Source organism: Solanum pennellii, chromosome 2 (genome assembly GCF_001406875.1).
Source record: "Solanum pennellii chromosome 2, SPENNV200".
Classification (NCBI taxonomy): Eukaryota; Viridiplantae; Streptophyta; class Magnoliopsida; order Solanales; family Solanaceae; genus Solanum; species Solanum pennellii.
Window position 1 is genome coordinate 47,121,748 of NC_028638.1, and position 16,743 is coordinate 47,138,490.

The 16,743-nt window shown below is 29.9% G+C and overlaps 1 protein-coding gene across 1 annotated transcript; it reads right to left on the minus strand.

Moving 5' to 3' along the window:
• Positions 1-10,770: 10,770 nt before the first annotated feature.
• On the minus strand, positions 10,771-16,743 carry LOC107011404 (DEAD-box ATP-dependent RNA helicase 18). Its single transcript, XM_015210898.2, has 11 exons — positions 16,371-16,743; positions 15,168-15,404; positions 14,235-14,492; positions 14,057-14,136; positions 13,839-13,944; positions 13,603-13,716; positions 12,868-12,966; positions 12,665-12,754; positions 11,713-11,819; positions 11,492-11,635; positions 10,771-11,399 (listed from the first exon to the last, which is right to left on the minus strand). The coding sequence occupies exons 1-11, from the start codon at positions 16,632-16,634 to the stop codon at positions 11,114-11,116; spliced, it is 1,785 nt and encodes a 594-aa protein (XP_015066384.1). The 5' UTR covers positions 16,635-16,743; the 3' UTR covers positions 10,771-11,113.

Sequence of the window (16,743 nt, forward strand, 5' to 3'; positions counted from 1 at the left end):
TTGGTCTATTTATTAGGTTAATTAATTAACCCAATGTAGACATCTAAACAAAAATGGAAAAATTACATAAATTAATAAATTTTAAAAAATAATTATTAATTTTAGCGATACTTTTTATTTATTATCATTTATAGCAATATCGTGATAAATCTGTAATACGTATTAAAAATGAATTATGTATGCAATGAATTTGAATTATAATTATTTTTGAAATATATTATGTTCGTTTGGTAAAAAAATTTCACATTATATCATAAGTGTATTAAAATATGTTATAAATGTATTATCCATCATTAAAACTTGTACTATATGTGAATAATAAATTGTTCTTTGTAATGTGCATTAAATAAATGAATTAAAAATGGTCAAGTGAAAAAAAAATATTATTGCTATAAATGGTAAATATTTTTTTATTATAATATATTTATATAAATTTTCAAAAAAAAAAGTTTCTAGATATATATATCAAATTTAGTTTGTCTGCTATATTATAATTTTGATAGCGAAAGAAAAATATTTAATTATACTACTAACTGTACTTTTCTTCATTTGAATATTTTTGATAAGAAATGGACCTTTCTTTAGTCATATTTGTCTCCTTGAAAAATTATATTTTATATATAGAAAAAGGACACTTCTTTTGATTATGAATATGAATACTTGACAGTGGACAAGTCATTTTAAATGAAAATAAAAATGTGAAACAGTCAAGATCTAGTCAAGCTAATGTTCCAATTTTTTTGTTGTTTAATGATTAACTTATATAGTACATATGAATAAGCAGTCTTTGTTAATTGATTTTCTTTCTCTTATAACGTAATTAATTTGGAATTCGTGTGTAACGGTAAAAACGTTTAGAAGGGATCGGTTCCTTCTAAAAAGTCATTACTTTTCTCAAAAGACACAACATTCTGGAAAAAACGAGTCTGAACAGGATTGTCTGAAGAGACACGTTCCTTGCTACAAATGGCTATAAATAAGAGTTTTTTTTTCATTTTTCAAAACACTGAAATTTTTTTCCTCGGCATACATTTTTCTTACAAAACAAAATTGTCGGTTGATTCTGTGTATGCTTTTGCGTTTGCTGAAATTAGTGAAGTTTGAGGTACCGCTACTTCTCTAATAGGTAATTCGTTTTTATCTTGAGAGGAATTAATCTGCACAGTAAGTGAATTGAATTTCTTAAGTTTACACAGTGATTTCTGTGGATTCAGATTTCTTACATTTTATCTATTTCATCTTTTTTCTGTTTCTGTATTTTTGACTAACATGAATATAGGAAATAACATATTTCCCACATGATTTGCTAGCTATACAAATTGTTCACTACAAATTACTCACTCAAAGAAAAGAGATTGTAACATAAATTATAGCGTTTGCGGATTATTCTGAAATTCTGAAAGAAAAAGAAATATGATCATTAATGATTTAACTACGTGTTGTAAATGATAGAAAAAATAGACATAATATATAAAGAGAAAAATTATATTTCTGAGATGATTAAATATTTTATACCAGAGACACATTTGGTACACATAATCTAGAATTTATTGAGGGTGTTATTTTTAAAAAAAAGTAAGGCTTATCATTCGAGCAACGCTATTAATCAAAGATGTGAAAATGTCAACATCTTTCCATTTTTTAGTTTTTTTGCGCTTGTATTTTACTAGAAATACGCAAAAAAATGAAGTTAAAGTTTAAATTGAAAAAGTTAATATTGAAATTGAAAAAGTTATAGTTTAAGTGTGGATGTATCTTTTTTCAAAATTTCAAGGGGAACATATATACGTGTGAAAACCCTACCAAGTCAATATGTAGTCAAACCCTAATGCTCCAAATTTAATAATTTAATAATTTCTAGAAGTAGTTAATTATGTGCAATCGTATCTACTCAAACTTATTTTAAAAATCATTTAGACATTCGAATAATAAATTATTACCCTCAAATTTTAGAAATGTTTTTGGGCATGTTCTTCTGTGTATTTATTACGTAATTAAGTTAATTACATAAAATATTTTGTTAAAAAGGTGAATGTATTTTTAGATTAAAAAGATAAGTAGAAATATAATTTTAGACCAAAAAGTGGATAAAAGTTACTTTCTCCGTCGACTATTGTTTGTCATTGTTTCTATTTTTATAGTCAAATCATAAAAATTTTGACTAACATTTTAAGATGTATGTTTTCATCATATTGATATGCAAAAAAAATGCAATTTATAGTACTTTTCATATAGTTTTTTAATGTCTAACTTTTGTTTGAAATATCGAATTAATGTAATCTAATTTAACTTTAAAAATTAGTCAAATTGACTTTTCAAAAGCGCAACATGACAAATAAAAATGGACGGATAGAGTATTTTTAGACTTTTTTAGTTAAGGTATATTTTTTAGCCCTTATCCCGATAATTTTTCTTTTGAAAGAAAGTCAAAATATTATAATAATACTTTGATTTTTCCGAAAAGGAAACTATATATTTTTTTTCATATTTATGTTATTCTATCTTTAGAGAAAAAGTTTGAAACTCTATAAATTGAAGATCCTGATCTCTTATAATATCATATATACACAAGAGCATCCACAATATAAATATTTAGAGAGTTTTAGTTTTCATACGTAGGCCAAATGGTCAAACCATATAATAAATATTATGTTTTTAAAATAAATTTTTTTCATCTAATTTATCACCATCTTAATTTGCAATTATAAACTTTCGCATGACGTCCTAATTACTTTCGAACTTAATCAAAATCAATGTGATATATCAAGTAGTTTATCTACTTATCGAGAGCTTGAAAATATTTGCGATTGAAACAAATCATAATTTGACAATGTATATAAAATTTATTATTAAAATTATGAAATATCAAATATATTTATAATTCATATCAAATCAATAAATCATAAACATCGTCTGCTAGTATAAAAAATGATGCAAGTCATTATCGGCAAATCATGTCAATATATTAATAGGGATGATAATTAAAAATAAAGCTAGTCTGAATACAATGCAACGAGTCCATATTTTTTATCGTGAAAAATAATAAAATAATATAAAGCCATCGGGTCCCAATTATATTTTTTAATGATACACTTTTAATTATTATAATTGCTATGCTAAATGGACCCAATTATATTAATTCCCACGTGTTGTGGATGTAACATGACTACTAAAATATATTGCTTTCACATAACTTTATTGGGATTTTATATTTTGCTTCCACCAGACATATCTTATACGCTTAACTGGCATTGTACCCACCACTAAATCAACTTCCAATTAAAAATAATATTATTTTGAACACATAATTTATTCTAACTCTCTTTCTTTTCTTTTTTTTAAAACAAATTGGAGAAAAAGACAGAGAATGGAAAAGTAATAAAGACTCGGAAAAAAAAATGAGATGCAGTGAATAAAGTTATTTGAATCTGTATCTTGGATATGATATTTTTTAATAGGAAATATTTGTTCAAGTGAAGCTTTACATAATATAAATATAAATTAGTCATATTCTATTATTAACATCGAATACTATATTGTATTATACGATAAAGGAAAAAAGGTTTATAATAAATAAAGTGAATGGAACAAATAGTGTGTCACACTTACTCGGAGTAATTATTTATATAATTCAAGTAACGTGTCCGAAAAATTGAAGCCTATAATGTCATCATCTGTTTAAGCATATTCTTGACATGTAAGAATTCCACTTTTTAGAAGACAAACTTTTTTATAATAAAGAAATGGGATAATGTGAACAGAAAAGGAAAATGTTAAATAAATACGATATATATATATACATAATTTCTATAATAAAAAATTACTAAATCTCTTTATGAAAATAGAGGACAGTTATATGTGGGACTGCACGCGTACCTGTTAATAGTGAAGCTATAAATAATACGGAAATGCTTTTATACCACCGATACAATCTAAAAGTATCACATGCGAAACTATAGCTCGAATCCAGCTAAAGAGCGCGACAAATAATCTCTAGTTAGTCCTCGAGCTTATGAGATTTATGTACTTTATATCTAAAAAAAGGATTAGTATAGTCAATGAAATGTCAATAGTACTCCCTCCGTTTCATTTTATATGGCAATATTTGAGTCGGCATAAAATTTAAGAAATAATGAAGATTATGTAATGTTTATCAAATTGTCTTTCAAAAAAGCAATTCAGTTTTCTCTCTACTCATAAATATATTAGAATATTAAATGGGACCAATAAGTATAATAGAGAAATTATATCTTTAAATACTTACCATGACATTTCTTTTGGGACTGACAAAAAAAGAAATGATGCTACATAAAAATGAGACGGAGGGAGTACTTTATTACGACTCCAATAAATAATAAATGTAAAACTAATAATGGCTTAATACGTAAATTTCATAAAAAATCAGGGTGATTATCAAAATAGTGGCTATATATACATAGGCACGGTACCATTTCTTCTCACTCGATAAGCAAATCAAAGCAAACAAATCAGTTAACAGCAGCCAAATCGCCGGAGTCCAAAATTAAAGCAATTAAATCACATCGGAGATTTTCAAAAATGGCCGGAGTAAGAAAAGAGATGATCAATGGAGTAAATATGTCAAGAAGAGAGGAATATGGAAGACCGATTCCAAAAAGAGGGCAAGTGAAGGTTACCATAGTTTTGGGTTTAGCTCACTCTCTGTCTTCTATTTTCTCCAATCGCCGGTAGCTATGGAGTTAGTGAAGAGAGAGAACATCCAGTTTTGGTAAATTTAGAGAGTGTTGGAGGGTATTAATGTCCTTTAACAGGCTAGGATTTTGAGCTTGGTGTGTTTTGTATTTTGTAAATAGCTGGCGATTTTGATAAATACTTCCTCATTAGTTTATTGAGATGTTCAATAATATTTTTCCTATTTTACGAAATTAATGGCTAATTTATCGTTTTTAATTATATTTATTTTTTCATTATATTTTTAAACGTTACATCTATTATATTAAAATTATTACTTTTATTCATAATTTTTTGTGGAATATCTAAAATTAACAGTGGACAAATATTACTTGACAAAAAAATGTACTACTTTACAAAGATTCACTAATTAAAAATAGTAAAATTAATTATATTTTAATAAAATCCATTATATAATAAGGATAATATCTTCACACTAACCATGATATTTTTTATAAAATATGAATTGATAGGTCTTTTATGTTTTTTTTTTCAAAATATAAATCTATACATCAAATTTCACATTTTAAAAAATGAAATCAAGATTTAAAAATTCAAATCATATTTTTTCAGATTGCATACTCAAAAATAATTTGAAGTCATAATTGGGATCTCAAATTGCATAGTCAAAATAATTTGAAATCATGACTTTATATGGCATATTTAAACACGCACCTAAATTCTACGCCCCTTAACTATTTATTATGATACGTATATTACTTACTATTGTATAATCTTTAGTTAAGAATACGATAAAATAAAATAAAAGATTGTCTTTCCCATATATACTAAAATAGATAAATACAAGCAAATGATTATTCTCATAGTATATATATAAATTACAAAGGTGAGCGGATGGAATAAATGTATAGTTTTTTCATTCATTTTCAATTGTTATATTACGTTTTTAAAAAGTCAATTTCACTAATTTTCAGAGTTAATGAGATTACATAAATTGATATTTTGAACAAAAAAGTTTAGATATTCAAAAATTATATGAAAGTACTATAAATTTTAATTTTTTTTTGCAATATATTAATATGATGATAACATACATCATAAAATGTTACTCAGAGTTCTTATAAAAAATTAAAAACATGATAATTGAAAGTGGACAAAAGGAGTATGTAAAATATTTGAGTTCGGAGTCTAAAGGGTATAAAATATTAACAAAAATTTCAAAATGATATAAAATTTTATATTAACCAAAACGGCAAAATCGCTGGAACAACAGCGATTTACTCCACCGGAAAAAGCAGAATCACTGCTACTGCAGCAATTTTGCAAAATGTGATTTGTTTTTTTAAAAAATTCAAATCACTACCTTGGCAGCGATTTTCAATTTTTAAAAAAAAAATTTTTTTTTTAGAAAATCGCTGCCTAGGCAAAGATTGCATTTTTTAAAAAAAAAATTAATTGTTTGAAAATTGGCAGCGACTTATTAAAAAAAATTGAAAATGCAGCGTTTTTTTTTTAAAAAAATTGAAAATCACTGCCTAGGCAGCGATTTTCTTTAAAAATTTTTTTAAAAATGGAAATCGCTGCCTAGGCAGCGATTTTCAAAAAAAAAATTTAAAATAAAATTGAAAATCGCTGCCTAGGTAGCGATTTGAATTTTTTTTTTAAAAAAAATCACATTTTGCAAAATCGCTGCAGTAGCAGCGATTTTGTTTTTTCCAGTGGAGTAAATTGTTGTTGCTCCAGCGATTCTTCCGTTTTGATTAAAATAAAATTTTATATACCGTTTTAAAATTTTTGTTAATATTTTATACCCTTTAAGCTCCGAACTCTAAAATATTTCACCTAATGCGAAGGTGTGTGTCGTGTCAAATTTGATACTTTGTCATCATAAATTAATCCAAAATCAATGAACCATAAAACAAGAAATAAAAGAACTAATTAACAATCTTTGCAGCCTCTTATGATAATTTGATCCACTAAATTTGGACAAAGAATAATAAAGTAATTAGATTACAATCTAATTCCACTAAGCTATAGATTCTAAAACAAATAAATAAAAAGGAAAAAAGTCATTTTCATAGAAGCTTCATCCAATAATAAAACTATTTTTTCCTTTTGAAATAAAATGATTTCAAACTTTAAGTCTTAATTCATTGTATCTCTTAAACAACCAAAATGAACATGATTGAATCTTGTCTGCCTTTCTTATAACTTATTTTAGTCAAGATTGATTTATTTTTTTATGTTAAAAAAAGTACAAAGTTGTAATGAGATTGCAATAAAATTAGAAATTCTTAGATGTCAAACCTTATTAGTCTTTTTTGGAGAAAAAGTTTGAAATATATTTGAATTTTGATTGAAATTATTGTAATAATATCGAACTTTGTAAAAAGACATTTATTCATGTACTATTTAATAGTATATTTTTAAAATATATGTGTGTATGTGGACATTATAAATATGACGACATCATAAATAGTAACGTATTCACGTGAGCACATATATTCTTTTAAAATACACTATTAAAAAGCATAGAGATAAAAGATTCTCTATAAAATTTGATATCGTAATAATAATTTCGACCAAATAGAATTATTTTTCAAATCATTTTCCTTTTCAATTTTGACACGAAAAGGAAAAAAAGAAGAAGCTTGATCTTTTTTAAATTTTTTTCTTTGTAACAGAACATGTTTTTGGAATTTTCTATGAAATGGAATATTTTCTGGTCAACTTGTCTCCTAAAGAATTATATAGGAAAATAGAAGAAAAAAATAGTACTGACACTCAATAAATCTTTGTTATGGCTTGTCAAATTTTAATATCACAATTTAACATTTCTTATAAATCTTTTTTGTTAAAATATAGATGATTTGAAGTTCATCTTGACTTAGCATATAATTATAAGTTTCCATAATTTTAATTTTTTAAAATATTTTGAATTTTAGAGACTTTAGTTTTTAAATGGTCAAATAAATATTCTGGTCCATAGATATCAGTAACTTTAAAAAAATTCAATTAAAATCAAATCAATGCTAACAAAAAAAATACAAATAATAATTCAACACTAAGACTGACAATAATTTGAATATTTGTTTTCTTAGTTTTACAATGATTTAGATAATTTTAAATATATAACATAATTTTTTAATCTAATCATGTAATTAATATTTATAAGTCTTATTTTAACATGATTTGGTACTTTTTAATTATGATCGTTCTCATTGTGACTTGTTAATAGTCTTATTTTAGCATAATTTAATAGTTTAAATTATGATTCATTTTCATTATGACTTATTAATTTCTAATATTTATTTATGCAATTTCATTATTATCGTTTGTTGATTATTTTAGTTTAATCACTATCTCAATATTTTTTTGTTATTTCCTAAAAAAGCATCTTAGTTATATTTTTATGAGACTAAAAACATATTTAAAACATAAATTAATTATATATGTGTATGAATACTTTACCGTATAAACCCAAGAAAACTCAAAAAAAAATTGTGAATTCTATTAATGTTGGATAATAAATTTAACAATTCTATGTAAATAATTTATTTTGATATTTTAAAAAATCCAAACTAATTCGGCTATGAACTTCCCCCCTAATAAGAAAAAGAATTATAGATATGCAAAATTGATATATAAACGCTATTTATAATTCGTTTTACTTAACTTTAATCATCTAATATATGTTTTACTTTATTAAATAATATAATAATTAAATTTAATTAATTTAATACAAATACTCGATGTAGATAAAATATTTTCTCACATAAAAACAAACATTAAAAAACTACAAATAACTTAGGTGTGAATGCATCTTTTCGAACTCCACTGAAAATATATATATACGTGTGGAACCAAATTCATGCAAGTTGTATCACTAACCGCTCAAAATTACAACAACTATAAATTCAAATTTATTCACTAACAACCCTAAAATCGAAATTTCTCGTCAGCGAAAATAAAATTTTTTATCTTTTTAAATTGAGCTCATTACATTAAGCTTAATTATTTTTTATAAATTATCTTTTTTATGTGATTTGCAAGCTATTTATAAGAGTTAAAATTTTATCTATACACATCCAACGAATAGCAATTGCGATTTTCTATTGTCATAAAAAATTAAAAAGACTATATAAATTCGAGTCAATTAATAAGTGAAACTTAAATAACCAAGATAGTTGGGAAAATAGATTTGTAAATTAATTGCCATGTCATCTTCGATTCAATTATTTAATGACCAAAGGATAATAGAGAACCTAAAGGAACATTTTATTATTATTAAAAATTAATATTTCCATTATTCGGCAAAGCATATTAATTAATGTCACTAATTAAACGAAAAAACAAGTCTTAATGCAATGCACGAGTCAATAGTTTTCAATTAGATTATGATAAAAAGCCACCGAATCCCAGCTTTTCCTTTTTTATTTTAATGATTTAGATTTTTAATTAGCTACTATCTCTGTACACTACTGAAATTATATTGACTTGACATATTTTTTATATTAAAATATAGGGATAATGCACAAGTAATTTCTCAATCTATGTTCCAAATATTAGAGACACACTTATACTATACTAAGGTACTATTACTCTCCTAAATTTATTTTATTAATAATTTTCTACCTTTTTCGGCCTACGTGGCACTATCTTGTGGGCCCAATGCTGGTTGACTTTTTCTTTCAAGCTAGTGCCACGTAGGCAGAAAAGGGGTAGAAAATTACTTATAAAGTAAGTTCAAGAATGTAATAGGACCTTAGTATAATATAAGTGTGTCTCTGGAATTTCGGGAATATGTTGAGGGAGTACTTGTGCATTTTCCCTAAAATATATTTAGAAATATTGAATTTAATTATCATAATATGAAACTTTTTTGACGCGAATTCAAATTTAATTCACTCATCAAACGTCAATTAAATAAATGGATTTGGTGTCAATCATATATATTAATTCCCACGTGTTTCTTCATACAACTTGACAATTAAAAAATTAATTTTAGATATCCTATCTTTTGGTTCGACCAGACATATCTTATACGCTTAACTGGCCTGTGCCCACCACTTATCAATTTGCGATTAATAAAATATTTAATTAGTTCGAATCATTATCGTTTTTTAAGACATAATTTAACTTAAATCTGTTATATTTTGTTTTTTTACTTAAATTAAATTAAAGTAAACGACAAAGAAAAAAAAAGAACAAATTATATGTCACACTTAAAAAACATAATAAAAAAAGCAATGGCATAGTTTGTAATTTTCACCAAAAGCAGAGGCTATTACCCCAACTGCTGGACTATATATATCACGGATCATTTCACTATACCCACACCAACAATCAAAGCAAAAGCAGAGTAGTACATACCTACCACCGAAGCAACAACCAAACTCACCAGGGTAACCGCCGGCGAACAGATCCATCGCCGGAGTTCATTTACAGTAATTAAAGCTCGCTGTAGAAATTTAAAGATGGCCGGAGTAAGAAAAGAGATGATGATGATGAATGGAGGAAACATGTTACGAAGTGAGGAATATGGAAGACCGATTCCGAAAAGAGGGCAAGTGAAGGTTACCATAGTTTTGGGATTAGCTCACTCTTTATCTTCTATTTTCTCCAATCGCCGGTAGAGATGGAGTACTGAAGAGAGAACCCCGTTTTGGTAAATTTAGAGAGTGTTGGAGGGTATTATTGTCCTTCCACAGGCTAGGATCTTGAGCTTGGTGTGTTTTGTATTTTGTACATAGCTGGTGATTTTGGCGCCCATTATGTAGTGTTTTGGAACTTAATTTCCAACCAATACCACTTCTCTTTTACGAAAAAGGTGAAATTTTAAAAAATATCCACCGTTAATAGTTTGATTTGTCATTGAGATGTGCGTCAAGTTTTTTGTCTGTACACAAGCTTTAAAAGTATGAATGTAATGCAAGATTAATCAAATGATTCAAATCTGAGGAAAAATGAAACTTTTTATGAAAAATCACACCAATAATACTTTCTCCGTGAATATTCTGATCTGACATGAAATTAAAAAAAAATAAAGATTAAGTAGAAAAAAAGGTCTTTATTTCGAAACGAAAGGAGAGATACTACTTAGCAGGGAAACAAAAAAGAATTTGATTAATCTCGTATGTTACTCTTACCTACGAACAATACATAAAAATAAAACATTTATCATTCAGCTAAGTAATTGATAAAATTAAGTGTATCATGATATATGAATTACACACGACAAAAGTAGTACAAAATTTGGCTGCCCATCCATGGATCTGCAATCCAATGTAAGGTGGTGGATGCTTGATGAACTTCAGTTTCTGAGTGACCAGACATATACTTATCTTTCTTTGCTTGGTTGACTACTAACTAGTGTAACATCTGCAATCACCACCACATATGAATGCATTAGACCAGCAGAATTTGTGCCTTGATGTTTAAATCATATGTCAGAAAGCAAGTCTTCTGTGCCAGTCAATTTTGCAAACTCATTCTCATCGATAGCTCCCTTTTTTAGCTTTTTCAATAACCGGTACTCCCTTGTGATCTCATCTTCATCTTCAACCAACTGTGTAGCACGTCTTTGTTTCGCAGTTCTCTTTCTCGAGGCACTTGCTGTAGAATTTGGTTCTTTTTTAAGTCTCTGGGTCTTCTGTTCTTGTTGTTGTGCCATTGCAGCTTTTTTCACTTGTAAATTTTTCTTTCTTTGCTTCTCTCTGGACTTGTCCCTGAATGGAAAAAAGTAACAGCTAAGTATCAAAGGCCAAGACCCCACAACAGATCTAACATTTATTGACCAATCTTACGTGAATAAACTTACTTAAACTTGATGTTGTCCAGGTTGATATCTTCAACAGCAGTGAATCCCTTTGTAGAAAGAGAATGATGTTTCACATCAGGCACAGAAGGAAGCTGCAGAAGACCATATCCCATGCCCAGCTTCCCAATCTCAAGCTCCTTCCACCTGTAAATAGAAGACTAACCTGAAGACGTGGAATGCAACTACTGTAATTTTTGTATTGCACCATGGCCTTAACTTACCTTAAGATGTAAGAGCAGTGGTGCTCTTTATATGCACGGATGTATGATACAAAGGCTCTGAGTCCTTTCTCCATTACATCACGATCTTTCTTTGCTGCTGACCGTATCTAGAAAAAAGGAACATCAGTAACAGACAGAATTCATTAGTCAACTGCAGCCTCTTCAACCTTTCTGAACACCGAGGACAAGATTTTTTCTTGGGGGGGAGGGGGGGGGGGAGGTACACAATTCTGGATCCCATTATGTTATATCTAGTTACAATTTTTTTAAATTGATGAGGATCATGGCCTTGGAGGAACATATGAAGATCAAAGTCAACATGGAAAGTGACTTGTTTTGTGTCACAAGTTACAAGAAAAGCATGCTCAGACAACCTTCAGAAAAGAGGTTCTCAACTCTGTAACAGGTGCCATCTTTGTGGAAAGAATTCAGAAACCATCAACCAATTTATTTTTGTACTGTCCCATTGTTTCGCAACTTTGGAATTATTTATGAATATGCTGGGATTGCAATGGACAATGCCTGAAGATACAATTGATTGGACAAGAAGCTAGTATAGAAGGGACTTGTCAAAAGAACAACACAAATGGCAGAGAACTATCCCAGCTACTATATAGGTGGACTGTTTGGAAAGAGAGAAATGCAAGATGCTTTGAAGAAACAGCTAGTTCTATACAGAATATAAAAGCAAAGAACTGTATACTTTTGTTTCCTTTTTGGTGTGTAAAGAGGGTTTAATTAATGATGCAGAATCTCTGTTACACACACTTGAATCCATGCTGATATGATGTGAAGTTGGATCTTTTTGTAAATAGTTAAGCGCAATTCGTGTTGCATTTATAATACTTGCCCTTTTCTCAATTAAAAAAAGAAGGAATTAAAACTAGAGGAATAAAAGCATTCGCACTACAAAGCAAGGGGAAAGAGAAACATGGCATAATGTAATTCTTACTTCATCTATAATATCAAGAGCATCAGAGGCACATTCTCCCTCTTCTAAAAAAACGTCTTTTATACGCAAGAACTCCACATATGCTTCCTCCTAAAAAGACCAAGATATATCATAGTTAATAAGTAAGTTTGGAGTAACCCTGATAGAGACTATATCCAAACAACCTTCAAAAAGTTTGATACACTAGAAGTGCAAGACCTGACCTTTGGTAATAGAAAAACAACAGCACTACCTTGTCGGCCCAGCCTAGCTGTTCGGCCTACTCTGTGTATGAACATTTTATCATCCTGAGGAAGGTCATACTGCACAATAAACAGAATTAAAGAATAATACATCCATATAAGTTCCAGCTGCTTATTATCATGCTCACAATTACATGCATGACTGACTATAGAACTATATTTCTTTAGGAGAGCAGTGGTTCATATTCCTACCACAAACTTCCATCTGATACCTGTTCATGAAGGATTTAGTGCCTTTGGTGTGGCTAGCTGGGTGTACACAAAAGACTTAAGCATTTATTTGTTTTAAAAAAAAAATGAAAATATTTCCTGAATTATTTTTAGATTTTGCAAAAACTGAAAAGCTTTTCTTTGGTGTTTGACCGAATCAAATTTTCAGAAAATTGAAGAAGTTTGTCGAAATGATTTTTCAACACTTCTCGAAAACAAATGCCAACTAGATCATTACTATACAAAATGCAGTCTGTGTGAACTATTCTTTAAATACTGTAGTGTTATATAAACCAGGTAACTTTTTCTTATAATGATATCATGTTATTATTCTATAGGGGAAGGCAACAGTAAACAATATGTAATACTAACTTGACTACCATCGGAAATTATTAATTCTGCGGCACACATTCTCAGTTCTTTAAGTTCAAGATGGTGAAGGAGTGATAAACATAGCCAAAATTATTATGTCCAATAAGAAAGTACCTGTATTATATAATCAACACCTGCAATATCAAGTCCACGAGCTGCTACATCTGTGCATAAAAGAACACCACTGGAAAGAGATGTAAATGATGCTAGTGCTTTCTCCCTTGCACTCTACAAAAATTATAAGAGAGTTAATTTCCTGAGCTGCTATAGAACCTTCTTTAAATAATAGGCCTTAATTAACAATTTCATAAAATAATAGACCTTTATTATTAAGACGTCAATAAATGTACCTGCTTCATCCTTCCATGAAGAGAGATTAATGAAAAACTTTTCAGACAAGAGAGACGTGGAAGAACAGTTCCCCAATAATCAACACAAGCACAAGTCATGAAATAACTGCAGGAGTAAAAAATATCAAGTACTAAACACCAACGTGATCTCCTACCATCTATGCAGGTATGTAAAAATATATGATATACAATTCAAGATTCCAGGATAGTAAGCTCACACTATAATTTTTTTTGACTTGTTCTTTGTTATGAGGTGTACAAGCTGCGATGATTTCTTGTCCGCTTCACATTCCAGATACTGCCAAATTGAAGAGACATTAGAATATGGTAACCTATTCCTTGATATAAATAAATTCTTTAGGAACAAACAAACACTGTGAAACAGTGGGAGCATACCTCAATATGAAGGCCAGAAGGTGTTTTTGACGAGGTCGAATTCCCAGACGCAGATCCGCTCAACTGTTTTGCTTCTGCCCGAACTTCAACCCTGACAGGATTTCTCAATCCTGCCTTTGATAGTTCTTCAACTGCTTCAGTTTGAGTAGCAGAGAAGAGACCCGTTCTACGAAGCTTAGGTAAACGAGAAATGATTGAATTTAGCTGCTTCTCGAATCCCATGCCTAATAGCCTATCAGCCTCGTCTAATATCAGGATCTGCAAATGATATGGTTTTTTCTGAGTGCCTAATTGAGATGTAGTATTTCATATATCACTACCAAATCCTGAACACACATGGACAAAAGAAGGTTGAGGAAAGGGGGCGAACTCAACGCCCATTGTTCTATTTATTGACAGCCAATTGACTGCGGTAAGAACATGTAGGAAATCAGAGATTAATTTTTCTTTTAAAATGTAGGAAATCAGAGACCACTTAAGTCAGAATGTGATTATAGGCAATCATGAAAGTCAGCCTTGAGTATGAACATATGATCTAGGAGGTAAAACTTAACTCCTTTTGGGGTAAGGCTGAACTTAGTTAGCATTACATCAGTGCACAAATGGAAAGCTTTATATGCAGCTAAATGGTTTAAACACAGGGCTTATGGCAACTTCATTTTTCCTTTTTAAAGTATCATATGCAAAACATAGATTATCATCTATCAAGTAAAAGATTTGACACTCTTAATCCCAAGCAAACTTAATCTTTAAGAGTAAACAAATGGTTAGCAGCTAAAGAGATACTGCAGCACCCGAGCAGAAGAATTTGATACTCCTAAATTACCAAGTTAACTTTCTTTAATAGTAAACAAATAATTAACAGCTTAGAATCACTATAGCACTTGAGCACAAAGTTCTATGTTTTCCACTGAAGGAGGCATAAAGTAGCACCTCAAGATCCCGAAAGTCCAGTATATCCAGGCGCTCCATTATGTCATATAGCCTCCCAGGTGTCCCAATCAACAAATTTGCTCCTTCCTCCTCTATCTTTTTGATATCGGCCTTTACTTCTAATCCTCCAACAAGAAGCATAGGCCTAACATTTGCTAATGTGGAAATGAATGGCTGAGCAACATGAAATATTTGTGACGACAACTCCCTGGTTGGTGATATAATTATACCCATTACCTGCAAGGGCATCAAAGAGACAGCTAAACACAAAAAGAGGACAAAGTAGAAATAAAGGAAAAAAACAGAAAGGGAAGTATATCACAAGGATCTTTATTGGTTGTCAAATGGGTCTATTTGGATAGAACACAATGCCTTAAGCATGGAAGATCCAATTTTACAGAGTATAACATGTGCGGCACAGATGAGTCAGTGCCTTTTGTTTGTAATGTACGGCCACGGCTTTATTTATCTATTGTAACTATTTCTAGGGTTGACAGCAACACTGGCAAACAATAACCAGACAACAATCGAAGCACCAGAGAGCAACCTCCGGTCTTTATAATCTTATAGTAACTCCCAACTGGCAACTACTGCTGAATCAAGTTCAAACTGGTACACCGAAGATCCCTTAAGTTGGAAATATTCCAAACCAGAAACACCTTAAATGATCCAACTTGACAATATTAACCAGCAAAATCAATGTCTTCAAAAATACCAATAACCAAGTGACTCATTTTTTACAAAGTCAATCAGCAGAGTCCACTTCCAAAACAAGTGAAGTGGATGACAGTGCCATTGTTTCCCACAAGCATATGTATTTGTATAAGTAACCATTCTACAGTCAAATTTGAATGTCCTCTAGAACTACTATGAAACTTGACTTGGTAAAAATGAGCGCAACTGCATCTGTTTCTAGCTTATATCAAAATCATTCATGACAGGCCGGTTAATACTTAAAATACTAGTTCTCAAGCGTCTTGATCATATTAAGCTCACATACCTCAAATTGGGAATACTATATTCATTATAAGCTAAATCAAATTTAGCTCCGGGGTTCTCTGTATGTAATCAATATGTTACAGCAAAGCCCCAAATTTTCCTACCTAACAAATCTAAACACTAGTGCCGGAACAAATGCTTGCATACTTTACATAAGTAAAAGCCTAAACAGGTCTCGTAAAGCAGAAGAAGGAACCTTATTACCTTGTGAGGTTTGGGATTAGAAGAGGAGCGACGGATGATCTCAACCACAGGTAAAACGAAGGCTAGGGTTTTACCAGAGCCAGTGGCGGCGTCAACGGTGACATCCTTGTAGCTGCAGAGTAAGGGTATGGTGGCGGCCTGAACAGGAGTACAGAACTCGAAGCCGGAGTTGGTTAGGGCTTCCAAAACTGGCTCAGCAAGCCGCGGTTCGAGGTCGGAGAAACGAGTATTCGTTAAAGCTTTGTTCTGATTCGCCGACGCCATGCCCGCCGCACTCGCTAGTTTTTCTTCAACCCAAACTATGCTAGTAATTAGAACCGACCGAGTCGAATAAGAACCGCTTTACAAAGTTTTTCCGGTCCGGTTTGGCTGC